Source organism: Panulirus ornatus, chromosome 56 (assembly GCF_036320965.1).
Source record: "Panulirus ornatus isolate Po-2019 chromosome 56, ASM3632096v1, whole genome shotgun sequence".
Lineage (NCBI taxonomy): Eukaryota > Metazoa > Arthropoda > Malacostraca > Decapoda > Palinuridae > Panulirus > Panulirus ornatus.
The window spans coordinates 5,252,485-5,274,959 of NC_092279.1; the positions used below are offsets into that span (position 1 = coordinate 5,252,485).

General features: G+C 36.9%; 1 protein-coding gene across 3 annotated transcripts in view; it reads left to right on the forward strand.

Annotated features, from left to right (window-relative positions):
- The window catches only part of Dlg5 (Discs large 5), a 591,115-nt gene that overhangs the window by 304,620 nt on the left and 264,020 nt on the right, over positions 1-22,475 (forward strand). For all 3 annotated transcript variants that reach the window (XM_071693695.1, XM_071693696.1, XM_071693697.1), the window contains one exon: positions 21,556-21,720. In XM_071693695.1, the coding sequence (XP_071549796.1) occupies positions 21,556-21,720 (165 nt within the window). The remainder of the gene's footprint in view (positions 1-21,555; positions 21,721-22,475) is intronic.

Genomic DNA, 22,475 nt, shown 5'->3' on the forward strand with positions numbered 1-22,475 from the left:
ACTTCTGCTTTTAAATTTAAATCTTAAGAATTAGTTTCCTAAATAATATCTAAGGCCAATTAAAGCTGATGGAATATGAATTCTAAATCTAGAATAGACAGACATCCTTTGTAATTTAGACTAAAAACATGGTTTTCTTAGGAAAATCATTGTAATAACATTTTAACTACTATTTAAAATTTCAGTTAATTTCACCATACTCTCTGCAGCCAAGCTGAACCTGATATAAAGATTCATTTAAAAATCATGATAAAGTAAGTTATAAGATGCAGTTGCAACACAATTGACACTCAAGTTTTACTCTCAGACCTTTTTTAGTGTTGTTCTCAAACATCTAAATTTTTTGCACATCTCAGGGTGATAGTAGTGGATGAAATAAACTTCTAAAGTTTTGTATCTTTGATGTATGAATATCTTTGAAATTGTGAGACTACATATATATATTGTAAACAACCTGATAATAATGAAACTTACTCGGTGGGAATGGAAACCTAAGTCCAGAGTTAAGGTGATAAAAATCATCTTGATGGGATAGGAAATACAAAAGACAGGGCCACATTAGGTTATTACACACACACACACACACACACACACACACACACACACACACACACACATACACACAGATTTGAAATATTATCTGACAGTATAAAATCGAGGTTGGGGGCCCCATGAGTGTAAAGCTCTCTCATCGTAGAATACAAATGAATTACACATGCACACAAAACTTGAGGAAAGATTAGAGGCTTTGAATTTGCCCATCTTGGAAGAGAAAGGTGTGAAGCTTGTCCTGATCACAACTTGTAAATTCTAAAACAGATTGATGATATGGTCATAGAATGGTTCTTCAAGAGATGTAGGGTTAAAGCAACCTGAGAATACATGAAATTAGTGAAAAACTTGTTAAAAAGATGCTAAGAAGTACTTTTATAGTATGATAGTGATGAATAAGGGAATGGTTAATGCAGGCAGCATACATAGACCTAAAAAGTTGTATGACAGTAGAGAATTATCAAGAGATTGGGCCCCACAAGTGCAAAACTCCCTCCCTATACAGTACAAATATGTACTTACACACACAAACACACAATATAGATAATTGAATCACAGGGAAAAGCCAGGGGCTTTAAATTTTCCCACCAATGGATCTGAGGTATGCTTAGTGCTAGGAATACTTCTATATAGGTTAGATTAAGATGATACTTCCCCCTCTGTCCTTCTATACTGTTACAGATTCTAGCAGACTATTTTGTTTCTTCAGAGCATATGACCTGATTATAACCATTAGGTTTGTAAAACAGATCATTGGTGTGAACAATGAACAGTTCTTCAGAAGGCATATGGATAGAGCAACTAGAGGACATAACATGAAAACGAAATTGAGTAGGAAACTTGTTAAAAAAGAGGAAAAGAAATATTTTTATTTTGTGTGATTGGTGCAATAAAATGATTGAGAACATGATTAATGAAGACAGCATCTACAAGTTTGAGAAGTTATATGATAGAGAGTGACTGAGAACATGATAATGCAGACAGCTTACATTGAGTTGAGAAGTTGTATGATAGGAAAGAATATTCAAGAGATAGGGCCCCATGAGTGTAAAACTTCATCCCCATGCATTGAAAGTAGGTAATTACACACACAACAGTAGAATATACAGAGTGATTATGTAGTGCTTGCTAATGAATATGTGGTAGTGAAAGATACAAGCAGGCCCAGAAAGTTATTGACCTTTAAGAATTTCATTGGAATTTTGTTGGAAGTGATAAGACACTTGTAAACTGAAAGAGGGATTAGGAAAACATTCAGAAGGCTGAAAATGGAGATAATTAGAATATTAGAGAATACATCAGCACTAGAACTAGTACAGAGATGATAGGCATACTAAGCAGAGTGAGAGTACATGAATGCTGATAGATTAGTGGTAAATGGAAGTCTTCCAGTTTAAAGACAAAATTAGGAAAGCCAAACCAAGCATTATTGGAGTTGCAAAGATAAACTTATCAAAGGGACAGGAAAAGCAGTATCTTTCCCAAGAGATACAAAATGCAAAAAAAGAGGGAAAAAGACAGTGAAGAAGGGTACAAATTTAAAGTTTCAGGAAGTAAGGGCGAATGGTTCATTTAACCAGTATTTAATGTGAATGTTAACAACAGGAATAATATATACAATAGTCTTGATCAATTATATTCCCCTAAGAGTTTTAATGAATCATAATAGTGATTTAGCAAAGAGAATGAAGACAGAATCAAGATGATGCAGTTGGCAGCAAAACATGCAATTCTAAGTGATTGTTAATTTCCATTATAGGAGTTTTACAGTTTGGGGAAATAGATTTGGGATACAGAACTTAGGTTCACATGGCACTGTTGAGCAATGGAGATGCAAATTCTTAGAATGTGTGTGGGAGAGTTACCTTTATCAGCATGTTACTGAACACATTATAGAATCATGGCAAACATTTCATCATTCTTTATCGGATATTCATGCATATCGTGGAAATATAAGAATATCATACGAGGCACCACTTGTTAAAGTTCCCAGGTAGTCCATGAATTTGAAAGGATGATTTTCAGAAATCAGAGGAGACCAAATTCAAAGAGGATATACAACTGTGTATAACTATACAGAGGTAAACAGTTTCTTTGAGAATAAATTTGGCATTGCAATTGCACAATCAGAATAAGTATCATTATGAAAAAAATTTTGAAAGTAGTACTGGGAGGTTTAATACACAAGTTGCATATGCAGTGAATAGCAAGGGAAGTTGTGAAAGGAGAGAGATGTCAAAAAGTTGAAGAACACATTGATTTAACATGATGATGTATAGATGGCGCTATGACCAGCCCATATTTTAAACGTACAAAAGAGCAAGGACTGGGTATACCAAGATAAGGGAGGAGTAGCTGAGTATTGAAAAAGTGTTTGTAAAACACAAGGAAAAAATCCAAGAACCAATTCAAAAATTTGGGTAAACAGTCTTTGTGCTTAATTAACAATTTGGCCTCAAAAGTATTTCATAATTTTTAAAGATTAGGTGTACAGAATAAGAAAACCACTATTTTCTCATGTGACTTGAAATTTAAGCATTCTTAGCGAAGGAAAGACATTACTTATGAGATTGCCTAATCAGAAGTATGAATGACATAGGTGTTACAGGCATTGGTAGGTGCCACAGATGCAGTGAGTCCCTAGAGAAGGCATATTACTGCCCATGTTGGTCATTAGTGGGTTACTGGTGCCTTATCTGGACAGCTCCAGTGACTCATTCTTTGTTTGGGTTGCCATCTTTAGCCAGTCAGCAGTTTTTGTAATGTGAACTGGATTCAACTTGTGTTAGGAAATAAAACCATTATTTCTTCTAGACATAGATTTATGTGAGATGAGCAACTCCTTTAGATGTGAATTCATGCATTGAGTATCCTGCTGTGTTTGCCAAGTTGGCTATGCATGATGATGTCTTCCCACAGTCATTCATCCTTAATCCATACCAAAGACAACACATTTTCATAGATTTTCCAAAAACAAAACTGAGTGGCTTATAGTTGGATTTAAAGGAGCAGGTAGAATTACTTGACAATGATGATCCAGCTTCATATCATGTGTAGAGTTATTTTATGGATACTGACACATCCAGGATTGAAAGTTGAGACAGATGGTTTTTCTAGCATAAGTTGAGGTAGTGTTTTCAGTACGTACCTGACATTGACAATGCTGCAGGTGACTGTTGCCGCTGGTGATTTTCAAAAGTTATATGATTTTGCTGTTGTGAAGAAATATCAGTGAATCACATTGATTCTAACAAGAAAAGAGGTATTATACAAGATAAAACATTATAAGAATCAGTAATGATTTTCTCTTATCTAGGCAAAATAAATAAAACATACACAGTTGCTAACTCATTTGACACACAGCACTTTGTAACATGTGCTGATACAAACATAAAACTTTTACTCATTTTAAGTGATAATAGCAAATAGAAATTTACATCTGTATTTATTTTCATAGGAATATCTGAAATTTTCAGGTTGAATAAAGGTACTTTTTGATTTATGCATATTTGATATATGCCATGTTTAGAATGACATGCACGGTCCATTTACACCTTTTTTGATGTACTCAGGCTTAAGTTAGGAATAATGCAATTATCATTGGGCTGGCAGCATGGTGGTATGGTGTTGCCAGCACTGTCCAAGAAGCGCACGTACGCATGGCATGGATACATTCTACAGTCACAGAGTGCTCCTGTATATTTTGCTGCAGTATACTTTATATTGCACGTGTTTTACCCCTTGCATCATACCACCAAAGCATCTTTTAAGTTCTCCTGGTACCAGCAGTGCTAAGAAGCATAAAGTCATATCTACTTAAGATGGATGTGCTCAAATGTTATGAGAGAGGTGAATGAGCAGCTGATATCAAGAGTGCCCTTTGACTTTGTGAATCTGCGTTCTGAACTATTTGTGATAGTGCAGAGAAGATATAAGAGAGGGACAAGAGTGGAACATTAGTCAGTGCATCTGAGACCTCATACTCCTGAAGTTTGATAATAGAAAGAAAAGAGCAATGTTGAGCTCATGGATTGAATGCCAAACTCTTGAAAATATTCCTGTCAGCATGCCTGTGATACAATCAAAGGCCCAGAGTATGTATGATGACTTGGCAGTGGGAGAAGGAGTACTGTAGACATTTCATGCAAGTTCTACATGTTTCACAAATTTTAGGAAATGCTATAATTGCCATATGAAGATGACTGGTGAGGCTGCTTCACTGAAGCTGATGTTGCTGCCAGAAATTTCCCTGGAACCACAAGACCATTATCAAGGAAGGTAGTCATTTTCCTAAGTAGATTTTTAACATGGATAAAACTGGATTATATTGGAAGAGAATGCCTTTGAGAGCAGGTATTTTCTATGACGAGGAGAATGCACCAGGATTCAAAGTTTGTTCTTTTCTGTTTTTATCGATAGAATTCATTGTACAAGTATGTATATTACAGTATTTTATATTTCTTGGTACTTGTGTTATGTATTTTTTCACTGGTATGATATTTGATATTGTCTTTACTAATAATAAACCCCTTGATCTCCATTAATTTGATTATTTGATTTATTTGCTTTTGATGTACACAATCATTTTCAAGAATGTAACTGTCATGGAAATCGAGATTTACCTGTGTAGCACATCTACTCTTTTACTCAATTTTTTTTTTTCCTGTAGTCAGTTTGCATTCTGCCCTTTTTGTGGAAAATTCATGTAACCAGCACCATGAAGGTCTTGAGGATATGGGTTAATGGGGATTCTGCTGATTTTTTTTTTTTTTTTTTTACCACCTGCCAGGACAGAGGGGCTGCAGACACTGACATGGGTTGCTTTATACCCTTTTTCATATGGCACTTCTGATTTTCTTCCTTTTCCATTTTAGAATTGTTCATTAAAAGTAGAAGTGAGAATCGTGTTACAGTTATGGAAGTTTGTCATTCTAAAAGCATCAGACCCCATATACTTTTTTCTTTTCTTCATTTATTTTTTCCCTGCTGTTACGTGTTGTTTTTAAAAAGAAATTATTTGAGATTAGGAAACTTTTTGGTTTTGCCTTGTTAAGAAAGTAGTAGAAAAGGAGAATTTACACTACTTCGGAATACAGCTGGAAATTAGTGATGCAGTGAGAGTTAGAATATTACAAAACATTATGCGAGGGGCAAATGTGTTTACATTGTATTTTATTTTATTATTCATTATTCATCGTGTTTTAGCTTCTATTTCCCCTAAATTTGTCATCAGATTCACCTCTTCTTATGAAACTTTTAATATTTCTATGTAATTTCGTCAGTAACCAATACACTCGTCTCAGATCTGGCAAGCTTTGGGCCAAAATAGTGCCGAATTATGAATTCTGCTGGATTGTGGGTTTTGATTTTAACAGAGGGACTTGATAGCTCATTGAATATATTATTATAACTTGTGGAGTTTTATTTGATCATCCCAGTACATCGATTATGTAAGTTATATACAGCGTATCTGTACTTACCAAAAATTCTTCCTTTGTTTCTACTCCCAAAATCTGCAAGGTAGACTGTGAAGGAGGTGATTACTTAGAAGCTGAAACACTTAATCCATTTGCACACAAGCTAATCAAGATCAGCCAGTGTTGTCTTACGCTAAGCAACTCAAAACAGAGTAAACAGTGGACTGTGGTGATGCACAGATGTTAAGGCAGTGCCCAGTCAAAGGAATGGCAAATTCTGCAAACTTGAACACAATTTCACTGAGCATGATTACCCTTGCAAATGCCAAAGTCTGGGGATTGTCAAAGTTTGTATGCTGGACTGGGTACATTATAATGTAAATTAATACAATTGATTCCAAACATGGATTTAGATACATTGTAGACCTGCATGTGTATTTCACATTCATGTGTACAAGAAAATCATTAATGGCTCAGGAATGTAAACATGTGTATAAATGACTCCTCTGTAATGGGCTTTGTGCTAGTATTCTGTTGTTGATTTACTTGTAATAGAGCTGTTTTTCTTTGGTGCCACACTTAGGAGACAGTGATAGTAAGTTTTGGTTCTTTTATTAGGTCTCCTTAGGCTTACCTTTTAAGTAAATTTTGTGTATTGTATATGTTTGCTTAAGTTGTGCTTATTTAGATATGTAATTTGTTGTTTTACAAAAAAATGTAGGATTGCTTTTAACACGTTTAAACATTCATGTAGTCATATGCATGCATAAAGATGCACAGATATCAATATGTTATACTTTCAAATTGACAAGCAAACATGCAAACACACACACACACACACACACACACACACACACACACACACACACACACACACACACACACACAAAATAAAAAAATAAAGAAGATAGAAATAGAGGTCCTAAAAAAGAAGGCAGAAAAATTGGCAGGAAAGCTAGAACAAGCTTTTCATCAAGCAATAACAAAGCCAATGATGTTTTTGTGTCAAACTGGATTGTTGTTTGGTATGGACCCAAATAAGGGCATATACAAGACCAGTCAGTCTTAAAGAGGTCCACAAAGAAGAGACCTGAGTTAGAGGTGAAAGAGGAACCACAAGAGAATGAAAGTTCGGAGATATTGTGGGAGAGTGTTAGAAAGTGAGACAAGGAGATAATACAACAACAAGAGTCAAAGAAACTTAGGAAGCAAGTCAAGGATCATGATGGATGTTATGAGATCAGATAGGAACCAGAGATCTTAGAAGTATATTCATTGGATATAAAAGAAAATTCATTTTAGTGGATGGGGTTCAGGAGATACATGATCAGAGGAAACTGTAAATTCATTAAAAGGTAAATATGGTAATATAGGTCTTTTCTAGATGTCCTGGAGGCTTTTCAGATCTACAAAAGGGCTGATACAAAATTTATTGACACTAGTGGCCATAGAGATGCAGAAGGAGCAATTTTGTCACCTATTCAATTACTGGAAAGGACTATAACACATAAGGAATAATTTGACAGTTATGGGCAGCAATGTACAGAAGAAGCAATTTTGGCTGCTGAGCAATAGACACAGAGTGTTAAGATTGCAGTGGAGGAACATAGACCTTGTTTCATACAAAATTAAGTGAAGCTGTAGAAAGAATGATATGCACTGTTAGAGTTGGAGCAGTCATAGAAGTCTGGTCTTACTAATGAAGGTTTAGAAAAGTACAAAGTATACTGGACTAGTGCTTATTAGCTAAAAGAGATATTTTAGAGAAAGGCACACAGAGGTTGTCAGTTCAGTACTAAAGGATCTAGCTGAAAAGCGGGTGGCACCAAATTTAGAAAAAATTAGTAAAGCAGAGAGTTGATAGATTTCATTAACTAATTATTTTTGGTAAGAAAGGAGAAGTCTTATTAAAAGATAACTGGAGGCTGTAGAATGCCAGTTTCTTTTTTGTGATTAAAGAAAGAAGAATTGGTGGTTATAATCAAGATGTAAAGGGACAACCACTTAGAGAAAAACACACAGAGGTTGTCAGTTCAGCATTGAAGAATCTAGCTGATAAGTGGGTGGCCCCAAATTTAGAAAGATTGGTAATGCAGGGATTTGATAGATTTAATTCACTTATTATTTTTGGCTTTAGAGATGACCATATACAATATAAGTAAGACAGAGGTAGGAGAGCAGAAGTCTTATTAAAAGATAACTGGATGGTGTAGAATTGCCAGATGCATTTTTGTGATAGAAGAAGAATTGGTAGTTATAATCAAGATATAAGGGTACAACCACTTATGGTTACATTTGACTTAGTCATTTAGCCATGAGGTAGTTTGGAAAGCTGAGAAAGTTCATGACTGAAATTTATTTGGATATTTTTCAGATGTGATGAATTTGTGGAATACTATGCCTACATGCGTACAGTGAGATTATGCCATAATGGCAGAGCTAGCATGAAACATTCTTAGCACATCTTGTTCCATGAATAAGATTATCCTTCTCAGCTGCCACTTGCATTACATCATTATCAATTTTTAGTTCATCTGGGATCAATTTCTACCACATGTCAAGTATTCTTTCAGATATTTTTGTAGTTGTTTGATGCATGTTTCTTTTTTGTCCTGGCTGTACATTGAATTGTCATTCTGCCATTCTGGTTAGGTTATCCAAATTATTTTAGGTTTGTTCTTGAGGACTTAATGATTCTGTATCTTTGTTGATAGGCTTTCAGGATTAGTACATTTTCTTTTATATATTCAGTTTGTTCCCATGTGTACATTATCATAAATTTTCCTCTTCTTCATTCTTGGCTATATAGTTGAAGTCTTGAAGCTTTTCATGGTAGTTCATGTGTTCCATCCCTTTGATTTTTATTGTGCTGTGCTTCTGAATTCTCTCTGATGTGTGTATATCTTTACAAAAGAAGTGCATAGTTATTTTGATAATACATCATCCCCAAGAAATTTTGATGATCCAGAACAAATATACAATGCCAACAAGGAATGAACAATCAGGATAGTACATGAAGCAGTAAATCATGCACTTCTCAGAGAAAATAAAGAACTGGTAAAGTAGGATTTCAGTCATAAAGAGTTAGGCTGGTGAGATTTGGATTCTCATGGTACTGGCATTAAGAAGACACAATTTCAGGGAGTGTGTACAGGAAATTTTCCCATACCAGCATATCAGTAAACTTGCTAGGATGAAAGGGATTGATTCACCCTCATTACTAGATCTTATCTTCACACAGACTATTACAAATATTAGAAATATCATGTATGATGCACCACATAGAAAATGTTATCATTGATTATATGGGAAATGAGGAAGTTAAAAGAGCAGAAATTAAACAGAACTTAAGTATGCGAATAATTATGGAAACTATTCAGAACGTAACATTTTGTATGGTAACATAGAATGGAGTATGAAATTCTGGAGCCAGGGTATTGGTGAAAGATTCTGTGAAATTTGCATTGAAGTGAGAGCACATGTAACCTCAGATTTAGAGGGAAGAATGTGTTAGTGAAAGATGTCAGAATCCAAGCGAGTTTAGGATGTACATTTGCAGAGATATAGGCAACACTTCTATATACCAACTTGGTATAAAGGTGCAAGGATAGGAAAAGAGGAACAGAGAAATTCTGAAAATGGCAAATTGGACATGGCAGGTGAAAATCCATAACTCCATCAATTCATTAGTTGATTGTCACTTAAGGAGCAGCTAATCAGATCAAGAGATTGATGAAAAAAGTTGAGGATGATGTAAGGATAGATGAGGAAGTGAATAACAATTTCAGGAATTTTCATATTGGAAGACACTATATCCTTATCACTAGTTAGATGGGATGGGGAGGAGGCTTTACAAAATGTTGAGATATCAATAAAAGATGCTAATAAAATACTAAAAGATCATAACCCTTACAAAGCTCATGGTACTGATGAAATTTCATTCTTTGTGTTAGATATGTGTTGAAGGTATGTTAGACAGACCTCATGAAATACTTTTTCAAGATGTTGAAAAAGGCAAAGTGCCAAGAGTCATACCCATCTATAGGAAAAGAGACTGAAAAGTGGAATGAATCAGTTTTCTTGGCAGGTGTGGCCTGTAGGGTACTGGAAAAGTTTGTCAGAAAGTAAATGGATAACTTTCTACAAAGGAAAAATTATGTAATTGAGAGGCAACATGGTGTGAGGGAAAGAAGGCCATGTGTAACAAATCTCTTGGATTTCTATGAGAGAGTGAGCTCTGTTTTAGACAAAGGGGAAAGCTAGGTTGATTGATTATCATTTGACTGCCAGAAAGCATTGACATAGTACTGCTTGGGAGAATGAAAAGAATCAGGAATATCAGGCAAGAATAATAGGGAGACTCTTCCAACTGATAGATTATCTTAGTGGAAGGGAACAAAGGATGCATGTCAGAGGAGCCTCCTAATGGTTGGAGTACCCCAGGGTTTTATTTTGGGATCATTACTCTATGTGAATGACTTGCCTGAATGTGTGGATTCTTACCTGAATATGTTTGCTTATGATTCAGAAGTTATGAGGCAAGGAAAAACAAGGAGGATTGCATCATCTTACAAGGGGGCTTGAACAGACTTCAAAGTTGATCTGTTATTATGGGGTAGATGAAATTCAACCCAAGAAAATGTAATGCAATGAGGATGGGAGATGAAAGAAGACCTTGGTATAATTACTATATTGGAGGAGATATGCTTCAAGATTCTGTGTTTGAGAAGGACTTAGGAGTCAGCATCATTTGTAACCTGTCATGAGAAACCTACATTAGGATGACAGTAAAGGAGACAAACTGTCTTTTGCCAAATATAAGAATAGCTTTCAATTATATTGATAAGGAAATATTTAGCAGGCTGTTCATATCATACATAAGGCAAAAACTGGAACATGCTTCTCGAGTCTGGTCATGTCACCTAAGAAGTACAAGCACCATAGCAAGGAAGGTCCAGAGGAAGGTAACAAAGTAGGTACTAGAGGCTTAAAATTTGGTGACTTTGGAAATGAGAAGAGTGAAGGGTTACGTGATCACAATCTGTAAGTTCTTAAAACTGTTCAATGACATGGAAAGTGAAGAGTTCTTCAAGAGATGTAAAGGTAGAGCAACAAAAGGACGTAATATGACATTAAGCAAAGAACTTTTTGGATATGATGTAAAGAAGTACTTCTTTAGTATAAGAGTGATGTATGAATGGAACAGAATGATTGAAGACATTTTTAATGCAGACATTGATAATGCAGACACCATACAGGAATATTAGGGGCCCCATAAGTGTAAAACTCTATCCCCGTACCATACAAAAAGTTGATTACACAAACTTTTTAAGCATTTGGATAAGAAATTATTTAGCAAGCTCTTCGTATCCTACTGAAGGCAAAAAATAGAAAATTCTTATCAAGTTTGGTCATCACATCTAAAGAAGCACAGAGAGCTAATAGAGAAGGCCCAGAAGAGTGCAACAAAGATGGTACCAGAACTAAGAGAGCTAAGTTACAGGGAAAGACTAAAGGCTATAGATATGCCCTCCTCAGAAGAGAGAAGAGTGAGGGTTAACATGATCACAACCATTGAGTTTTTAAAACAGGTTGATGATGTGGACAGTTGACAGTTCTTTGAGACCTGTAGGGGTAGAACAACCAGAAAACATAACTTAAAATTGGTTAAGAAACTTAACAAATATGTGGAGAAGTACTTTTATAAGAGTGGTGAATGAATGGAATAGAACACCTGAGGATATAGTTAATGCAGACACCATGAATAAATTTGAGATATTTGATAGTAAGAATGTTGTGGAGATGGGGCTCCACAAGTGTGAAAGTCCCTCCTTGTACAGTACAAAAAGGTAATTACACACAAGGCCAAAACTAGAAATTGCTTTTCAGTCTTGTTCACCTCACCTAAAGAAGTACAAAGAACTTATAGGGAAGCTCCAGAGTAGGGCCGTAAAGATGGTACCAGAACTAAGATAAGTTATAGGGAGAGGCGAAAAGCTTTAGATTTTTCCATCATGGAACAGAGGAGAGAGATGGGTGACCTGATCACAACTAAGTTTTTAAAACATTGATGATTTTGACTGTGAACAATTATTTGAAAGATGTAGGGATAGAGCAATCAGAGGACACAACATGAAATTAAGCATGAAACTTTTTTATAAAGCTATAAAGAAATACATTTATAGTGTAAGAGTGGTGGATGGATGGAATAGAATGACTGAGGACATGGTTAATTTCTTTTTTATGTTAGCTGAGACAAGACAGGCAGCTGAGGCCCTAATCAAGGCCTGGGGTAAACCATGGAAAGGTCTGTGGGACCTGGATGTGGAAAGGGAGCTGTGGTTTCGGTGCATTACACATGACAGCTAGAGACTGAGTGTGAACAAATATGACCTTTTTTCTCTGTTTTCCTGGCGCCACTTCACGTGCGCGCGTGGGGAGAGGGAGGTGCCATTTCATGTGTGGGGGTTTGGCAACAGGAATGGATGAAGGCAGCAAGTATGGATATGTACATGTGTATGTATATGTATGTATATGTATATGTGCGCAGGAGGATGGATGTGCTGGAAATGAGATGTTTGAGGACAATGTGTGGTATGAGGTGGTTTGATCGAGTAAGTAACGTAAGGGTAAGAGAGATGTGTGGAAATAAAAAGAGCGTGGTTGAGAGAGCAGAAGAGGGTGTTTTGAAATGGTTTGGGCACATGGAGAGAATGAATGAGGAAAGATTGACCAAGAGAATATATGTGTCGGAGGTGGAGGGAACGAGGAGAAGAGGGAGACCAAATTGGAGGTGGAAAGATGGAGTGAAAAAGATTTTGTGTGATCACGGCCTGAACATGAAGGAGGGCAAGGAATAAAGTGAATTGGAGCGATGTGGTATACCGGGATTGACGTGCTGTCAGTGGATTGAATCAAGGCATGTGAAGCGTCTGGGGTAAACCATGGAAAGCTGTGTAGGTATGTATATTTGCATGTGTGGACATATGTATATACATGTGTATGGGGGTGGGTTGGGCCATTTCTTTCGTCTGTTTCCTTGCGCTACCTCGCAAACGCGGGAGACAGCGACAAAGCAAAAAAAAAAAAAGAAAAAAAAACACATTGAAATGTATAGGTATGTATATGTGCATGTGTGGGCGTGTATGTATATACATGTGTATGTGGGTGGGTTGGGCCATTCTTTCGTCTGTTTCCTTGCGCTACCTCACTAACGCGGGAGACAGCGACAAAGTATGATATATGTGTGGTAATAAAATGAGTGTGGTTGAGAGAGCAGAAGAGGGTGTATTAAAATGGTTTGGTCACATGGAGAGAATGAGAGAGGAAAGATTGACAAAGAAGATATATGTGTCAGAGGTGGAGGGAACAAGGAGAAGTGGGAGACCACATTGGGGGTGGAAGGATGGAGTGAAAAAGATTTTGAGCGATCGGGGCCTGAACATGCAGGAGGGTAAAAGGCGTGCAAGGAATAGAGTGAATTGGAACGATGTGGTGTACTGGGGTCGATGTGCTGTCAATGGATTGAACCAGGGTATGTGAAGCATCTGGGGTAAACCATGGAAAGTTTTGTTGGGCCTGGATATGGAAAGGGAGCTGTGGTTTTGATGCATTATACATGACAGCTAGAGACTGAGTGTGAACGAATGTGGCCTTTGTTGTCTTTTCCTAGCGCTACCTCGTTCACGTGTGGGGGGAGGGGTTTGTCATTTCATGTGTGGTGGGTTGGCGATGGGAATGAATGAAGGCAGACAGTATGAATTATGTACATGTGTATATATGTATATGTCTGTGTATGTATATATATGTATACTTTGAAATGTATAGGTATGTATATGTGCGTGTGTGGACATGTATGTGTATACTTGTATATGTGGGTGGGTTGGGCCATTCTTTCATCTGTTTCCTTGCGCTACCTCGATAATGCGGGAGACAGCGACAAGGTATAATGAATGTAACTAAAAAAAATGTATTTATATGTATGCCATAGCCTGAGCTAGGTACCCATTTTGTCAACCAATTCTTAGGGGTGTATGAACAGCTGGGTTGACTGTGGACTGACTGCCGTAACCAGGATTCGAATCTCTGCACTTGACTCTGGGTGGCCCGTGAATTTGTCATGGTCAGGAACACCAGCTGCTACCCCACGGGAGTCCATGATGTAGACAGCATACATAAATTTAAGTTGTATGGTAGTAGAGAATGTTCAAGAGATTGGGTCCCGTTAGTGTAAAACTCCCTGTACAAATGACACAAATATATAATTACTCACACTCACACACACACACACACACACACACACACACACACACACTTGCTTCATATTTTAGTCATCTTTCCAGCAGGCTTAGTATGTACAAATAAGGGATGAGGTAGAGGATAGAGGAGCCATGAATGACATAGATAGTAGATATTGTCTGATTTTGCAATTTTGAGGGATTTTTTTAACAGTTGGAGTGGGAAGATATCAGTTTGCTTATTGAATGCCAAGAGTGTTGCTACAGATATCCAAGCAGCAGATGTGAGTGGCTGACATGGTGAAGTGAGCAGATGTATAAGAAATTGATGTAAAGGAGTGTCTATGAAAAAGAATATAGTTGGTAAAATATTTCCAACCTTAATGCAACATTTAACAACTGTTAAGTCAAAAATATTCCTTGGATGAATACTGTTTGTGTGCCAACTAACTATGTCACCATTATTTTTGCTATTATGAGGGTGCAGTTTGAGACCTTTTGACTGCTTGAACCAGGAACATAAAAAAGATAGTAGAAGGAAAGAAGGTAATTGGTCCAGTTTAGTAAATTTAGACAGCATACCACAAAGGCAATGAAGTTAACACTGCATGTCACACACTAAATTGTTCAGTTTTTCTCCTCTTTTCATTTTCATATTATCCAGAAATGGATTTAGATAAGAGAAGCTGTTATGACCAGGCAATATTGACAAGATCCTCAGAAAGGAAGCAAGAGGAAGGAATGTATCACCAGAGAACATAAGTTTAGAAATATATGAAATAATAAGAAATTGAGGATTAGAAATTAATGCTATTAGTGACTGAAGTAAAGAAACTAGAAAATCAATTTACAGATCATGAGAGGTTTTATGATGTGGGAGAGGAACTCAGCGATTCAAAAAGCTAAATGATTAATCGGTAGCACAGTTTAACATCAGTTGAGTGTGTTGATAAAGCATGTAACCAGAGGAAAGTCAGAAAGGGCTATTATAGATGTCCTTGAGGCTGTTACTCTTGTAAGATGAAATGCCCATAATACAGAGTACAGAAATTACTTAAAATAGTGGGCAGGAGGTGCAGTTTTTTTACTCGGCAACAGGCTTAGAGTATTTTGGTTGATGCAGTGAGACATGAAACTGAAATGCCCAGGGCACTGTGTGGAGCTGCAGGTAGAATAAGATGCACTGTTAGAGACAGAACAATCGGCAAAGTATATGATCTGATGGATGAGAATCTCAGAAAAATGAGAAAAATGCAGAGCACACAGGATCAGTGCTTATTAGCAAAAAAGGAGGGTTATAGGGATAGCCAGATCCATGGAGGTTGATGAATAATATATGATGGGCTAAGCTGCAAGTTGGACAGCACATAGATTACAAAGGTTGAACAACCAGGATCTTAACAAATGTAAGCCTTTAATTAGTTTGGACTGGATGAAAAATATACACCAGATAAAGAGGAAAGGGGGAAATGAAAAGAAGAAATGCTCAATAGAATACCAGATGCATTCTCTATAATAAAGGAAGGACAGATTGGTGGTGATAATCAGGACATAAAGGGATGCCCAATTATGAAAGTCATCTAGTGAGGAGGTACTAAGACAGGCTACAGAATTTAAAGAGAAGGTGGAATGCAGTAGAGCAATGAGCAAGCATAATAGACCAAGGGAAGAAAGGGAAAAAGCAAATAGTATAGACAGCGCAAAAAACAGAAAAGGCCTAATGAGGCAAGAGGACAGACCACCTCCACAAGTGCTTGCAGAATAGTTTTCATTCTTTTCTCTTTCACTAGCCACTTCTTTATGCCATCACTCACTACTCTTTAATCTGCCAAGTGCCAGCTATATTGAGGTGGGACCAATTGGAAGGATCTTTCTTTCATTGTAAACATGCTGAGTGTTTGTGTTTGCTTGGTAGTGAGTGTCCTTTGTGCACTAATTTGTTTGGTTTGCTTCTGTGTTTTATTTACCTTTGAGAGGATGGAAAACCAGGCATCTGAGGGATAGTTTAAAGTGGAGCAGATGAATTGTTAGTAGATGTTGACTGGTACTGTTCTTTTCCAGATCTGGTGCCAGTTAGTGTTCTGAGTACATTTAGTTTGTGTTATTGTAGGGAGAAAATGACATGTGTGTCATATATGATGCATAGATTTTTTTTTCATTGGGAGTGACTGTCCATTCAACATGACTGGATTGTGTGAGCTGGACTCATGTCTGTTTGGGGCTGAAAGTATGATGTCAAGTAATTTTGTGGGAGGATGTGTTCAAGGACAGTGTCAAATGCTTTGTTGATGTCTGTTGCCACTAGTGCTCTGCGAGAGGAGGAATAGTGATTGGTTGAATTCATCTGGGATGTGTTGTTTGAGGTCTCTGTAGCATAGTGGTTGACTGTTTAGGTTTGAAGCCATGCTGTGTGCATAAGAGTGGGATGTGTTACTTGATTTTTTGTACATTTTTACAGAGAGTTTAGTTACTGAGGATAGAAGGCATATAAAGCAGTAGGAGGAAGAGAGTTTTGTGGTATTTTGTTGGCAAATTACCAGATGTTAGGGATTTAGTTGTGAGGCTAGGAGTAATTGAAGATATATGTAAGTGCTTGGATTGCAAATGGGCATAGTGTTTTGAGTGAGAGTTCAATATGTTGTCAGGGCCTGCAGCAGAAGGGTTTTTTAAGGTTTTAATTGGATTGCTTGTATCACTGTGTGTGAAGGGTGGGTGGGCATTTGTTTTTGCATGGATTTACTTATGTTTTCTATCACTTTCCTGTGCAGGGGTGTGGGAAGATTGTGGCTTATTTTTTAGTAATGTCTCATGAGTATGTTTTCATGTTCTTTAGATTTCATTAATATGGGTCAGGAGTGCTTCATGAGTTGGGGCTGGACTGGTGTGATTAGTGGATTTTTCTAATATATGCCAGAGTTGGTTGCTGTGGAACTCATGATTTACATTGTTGAGCAAGGAGTGCCAGTTTTTAGTTTGTAATTCACTATGTTGAATAAGATGTGCTAGTTTTCAATTTGTTTCTTGGTGCTTAGGTCAGTGATGGTGTTATCTAGAGTTTGGAAATGTTCTGTGACTTCTGTTGATGGTGACATGAAGGTAAATGGACTCTTGTAAGACACAGAGGGAAATTGTTACCAGATGCCCCCTGCATTTTTATGTATGTTTAAGGCTCCAATCTTAATTGAAATATAGACAGAATAATGAAAGTGAAAAGGAGAATGCAGGGGAAATTATTTACAAGTTATGAAAAACTTGTCCTTTAAAATGTGCCAGTTCATAGTTATCAGGAAAGACATGAGTAGATAGAGAGTTGTAAAGCTTCGATGTGTAGGGAAAGAAGCAGTTATCAAAATGGCCCACCCTTGAGTTGCCAATGGCCACTATGTAGTGGTGGGGCACACAAGCAGCCAGCTCTCTACTTTTGAGTGGAAGGTCACCTTTGCAAGTCTGCACCATCATCTTTGATAAAAGGGAGTACTGTCTCATTAAGGAATTTTTTATTCCAATACAATTTTCTTGGTACTGGATGTAGTGCAGCTTTAAAGCTGCAGGAGCCTCTTCAGAGAATGGGGTCCTGAATTTCTGTGAGTGATAATAGTAAATGATGTTAATAAGTGTGAATGTTATACCATCATCTATCAAAACAATTTGTCTGCTCCAAACTAAACTATGCTTCACTTGCCTGATCATCTACCTCTTCTAATTCAGATATAACAAAGATGTAAACCAACAAAACAGAGGATTCAGAACAGTCACAAACTGCCCACAAACTTTCAGCATTTGCATGACAGGACATAAATTCTTCCTGTCCAATACCACTGCAATATTCTTGGCACTTGGTTATTTACAGCAGCATTACACCCTTTGCACCACATCCACTCCATATCCAACTACCAACCCTTAAGTAGAAATGAAAAACTCACCTTTACCATACCTTTCAATGACCTTTCCTCACAGATCCCTCCCTCCTCAATATACATAGCAATGGCAGAGCATAAACATGCCAAAGTATCCCAACATGTGCTAAAGGAAATTGCAGAAACATCCTCTACCAAACACCACGTTGCAAATAAGGATGTTTGTGAAGCATTCAGCTATTTATACGAGCATGTTGCCTTCTTTGTTGACATGGATCTCAGCCATGAGTTTGTCCTGATGTTCTCTTAATTGTTTAAAGATGCCTCACTCAGCCTCAGGAAGATTTGTAAAGAAAGAAGTATGTAATGCAGCAAACATTGGATAGCCAAGGAAAATTTTTCACCTCTAGTGGAAACAGTTGCTGAATCATATAAATCAGGGGGTGGTATGGGACAAGATTAGAGCTTCTCCCTTGCCCTCTCAGTGATGTATAGATGATGTATAAATTCCCTGATGAGAGATTGCAGTATTTTGTTGATTTATAAGTTGTTTCTTGTATATTCCTTACATAAGATTCATATATGGAAACAGCTTTCTCAGAAATATAATCTTTTTTGTATAATGGGTTTCATTTGCTCTTATGAAAAGTCTCATAGTATCAGATTTTCTAGGAACATATTTCAGTTGGTAAGTTGGAGCTAAATTATGTATTCCAAATTTGGTCCCCCCATCTTAAAGAAAGTTACAAATTTGATAGAAAGATCCAATGTAATGTAACAAAGAGGGTATCTGAAGTAAGGGAGATGAATTACTGGGAAACATTAACAGGTACAGATTTCCTCATTTTACACAAAGAGAAGAAACATAGAAGATGCAAATACAGTTTTCAAGTTTGTTACAGAAAGTAGCTGTGCTGAGAGTGAACATTTCTTTGAAACAATCAAAAAATGATCAATGAGCGGTCAGAAAAAGAATTTAAGCAAGGATTATATGTATTAGAAAAATATGAAGTACCCCTTTAGTAATCAGGTTGTGAGTACAGAGATTAAGCATAGTGATGAGACTGATTATTGACAGTATGCAGAAATGTTAAAAGTTGCATAACAGTAAAGAGAGTTGAAGAGATTGGACACCACAAGTTTGGAACTCGATCCTTGTAATGTAAAGTTAGGTAATTACACACACACACATGCACACACTATGAAAATGTGTATATGTACACAAGAACTCGTAAAATGCTGTTCAAGATGTCACTGGAGAGAGGCAAAGTGCTAAGGGAGTGGAAGAGTGTGAATGTCGTAAGTTATGTATAGGATACGGGACTGGAAACAGGCACTGGACTACAGACCAGCCTCACTGATGAGTTTGGTCTGTAAAGTTCTTGAAAAGATAATTAGAAAGGATGTGGATGACTTTTGTACAGGGGAGAAATTATGGATTTTAGGGACAGTAGATTGTGTAACATACTTCTTAGATATTTATGCAAGTGTGCACTTTCTTAGACTAATGGGAAGGCTTTGTGGACTGTTTGGATCTGGACTGTCAGAGAGCATCAGACAATGTAGTGCGTAGAAGGTAGTTTAGGAAGCTAGAATTCCGTAGATGGATAGATTATCTCAGTGGAAGGGAACAAAGGATGCATGTCAGGAGTCTTTTTCAAATGGGTTAAGGTTGCCAATGGAATGCCACAGGATTCTTTTCCAGGACCATTACCCTTGTTGATCTATGTAGATGACTTTCCTGAAAGTATGGACTCCTACCTGAATATGTTTACAGATGATGCAAAGGTTATGGAAGAGAAAAGCATGGAGGATTGCTTCAACCTTTAAAGGGACCTAAACAGACTCCCAAATTGATCTGACACATGGTTAATGAAATTCAATCCAAGCAAATGTAAAGTAATGAGAATGGGACATAGTAAAGGAAAGCTTCAGTATGATTATTTTATAGATGGAATAAGCTTCAGGATTCTCTGTGGGAGAACTTGGGAGTTGACATTGTCCTTAATGTGTCCTCAGTGTCCCACCTTAGGAGACCAGTTAAAGAGGCAAACCGTCTGCTGGCAGATATTTAGATAGCTTTCAGATGTATGATTAGCAAAGTATTGAGCAAGCTGTTCATATCCTACATAAGATCAGAACTTGGTAAAGCTTCTCAAGTTTGGTCACTCCATATAAGGAGCACAGTGAGCTAATTAAGAGGTCCAGATGAGAGAAACATAGATGGTATCAGAGAGAGCTGAGTTACAGCAAAATGCTAAAAGCCTTAAATGTCCTCACCATAAAAGAGAGAAGAGTGAGGGGTGACCTGATCACAGCCTTTAAGTTTTAAGTCAGATTGATGATATAGACAGTGAACAGTTGTTTGAAAGATGGAGGGATAGGAGAACAGCATGAAACCAGACACACACACACACATTAAAAAAAAAATCTAAAAGAAGATGTAAAGATGTACTCTTATAGTGTAAATGGTGGATGAGTGTAGTGAAATGATTGAAGACTTGGTCAAAATAGATGTTATGAATAGTTTGAAGAAGTTTTATGACAGTATTATGAAATGATTGAAGACTTGGTCAAAATAGATGTTATGAATAGTTTGAAGAAGTTTTATGATAGTATTACACCCCAGGACCCTTTTGATTGGGTTTCTTCAAGTCCTCACTCCATGCAGGAGCAGGAAAATAATGGACTCGTATAGAGAGAGCTGATCCTTAATTAACCTGTAATCTTTTTCATCCATTGATAGTGATGCATCATCACCAAAGGTGACTTCTTACTCTTGGTGTAACCACTTGCAGGTGGAGTTTAGTAACAACCCTACAGAAGTATTTTTACACTTGCATACTTTTGCACAGGTTCACTCATAAAGGTACACTTACTTATGCATGCTGGTATCTGTGCAGGTACATATCTAAAAGGTATCCTCATGCAAGTTCACATTTGGGCATGCATACTTACATGCAATGTGTTTAGATCCTTCTCAGTATATACAATAAGATAATTACTCATGCATACACAAAAGAAAAGAATTTTTTCTGTATTGACATATTAATGTTTATTTTTTGTAGAGCAGTTGATATTAGCATAATGCTAAAACTTGTTTTTAAGCTAAGCTTCTTTATTGTGATTTCATGATTTCATATATGTTGGTTCATGCTATGGCAGTTTAGAATTTCGTTTAGTATAATGGGGCAGTTGCAGTAGATTTTAAGTTGAAATATCTTTAATTTGGTGAATCATTTTTAGCCTGAATAGTTTAAATGGTTTGTTGTATTAACATTGCTTATGATGAATTTGTGACTGGTGCTGGTCATAGTCACTGTATAAGAATGGAGAAATATTGTAGGTAATGTTCACTTCAAAATATGCTGCCATTCTTTTCAAATTTAGTATACAAACTATCTTTGATTTGTATTTATTTTGGGGTTAAACTAGAAAAATAGTATAGTGTGACTAACATACATATGGTTGTGGGCTGGCATCCCCATACAGGAGGCCATTACACAAGAGGGCTCAGGAGAGGCCATCAATCAGCTGTACATGACCACCATGCGCAAATATGAAGCTATCAAGGATGAGTATGATTCAATCAGAAAGAGGTACTCAGATTTGGTTGCTTCACATTCCAACAACATCTCCAAATTGGAATTGACTCAGGTTTGTTTATAGTCTTTCTGTAAATTTTCTGTTAAGTTTACTGAACTTTTCAGGATGTGTTGCTAATTTTTCTGCTGTTATGCTATATATGGTAGTTTTGAAATGTTTTTCTTTTATGAATGTTTTGTTTTACATAATGATTACTTTAGATTATTAATTTACTGTAGTAATGTACTCTTCATGTGAAATTTTTTATTTCTCTCCAGGGTCATATTGTCTTGCTAGCTTTGAAAGAATCTTTTAAGAACCATAGAGGTTAGGAACCTCTAATCTCCCTGCCTTTTGGTGAGGGGAAGGCCTCTCACCCCATGCTAACCACTTTTTTAGTAGTTATAACCTACAGTTCAGCTCAGGTCTGCCCACATGGCAGTCAGTATTCCCCACCTGGCAATAACATCATTGTCCCACTGCTGAAAGGCTGGTTGCTTCATAATTCTGGGATCCCTGGACATTGTAGATATTTATCACCAGCCTTCCTTTTTCCAGCTTTTTCAACCTATCATGAATTGAAAGTTTTGTTTTTATGGCTTACCTGGCCTGTATGTTGGAGCCTGGAAAGTATGATTCCATTGTGGCCTTTCCAAAGAACCTTTACTTAGAGGAGATTAACAGACAGTCTTTGGCATTATTCAGATGCTTTATTAAATGAAACCTTGTTCCAGACATCAAGAATTAGCCTTGCTTAGTTAGCATTGAGCTTGCCGCCTTATAATTGGAGGATCACTGATGTGCTGCTGGGTAACCTTTAATGTGAA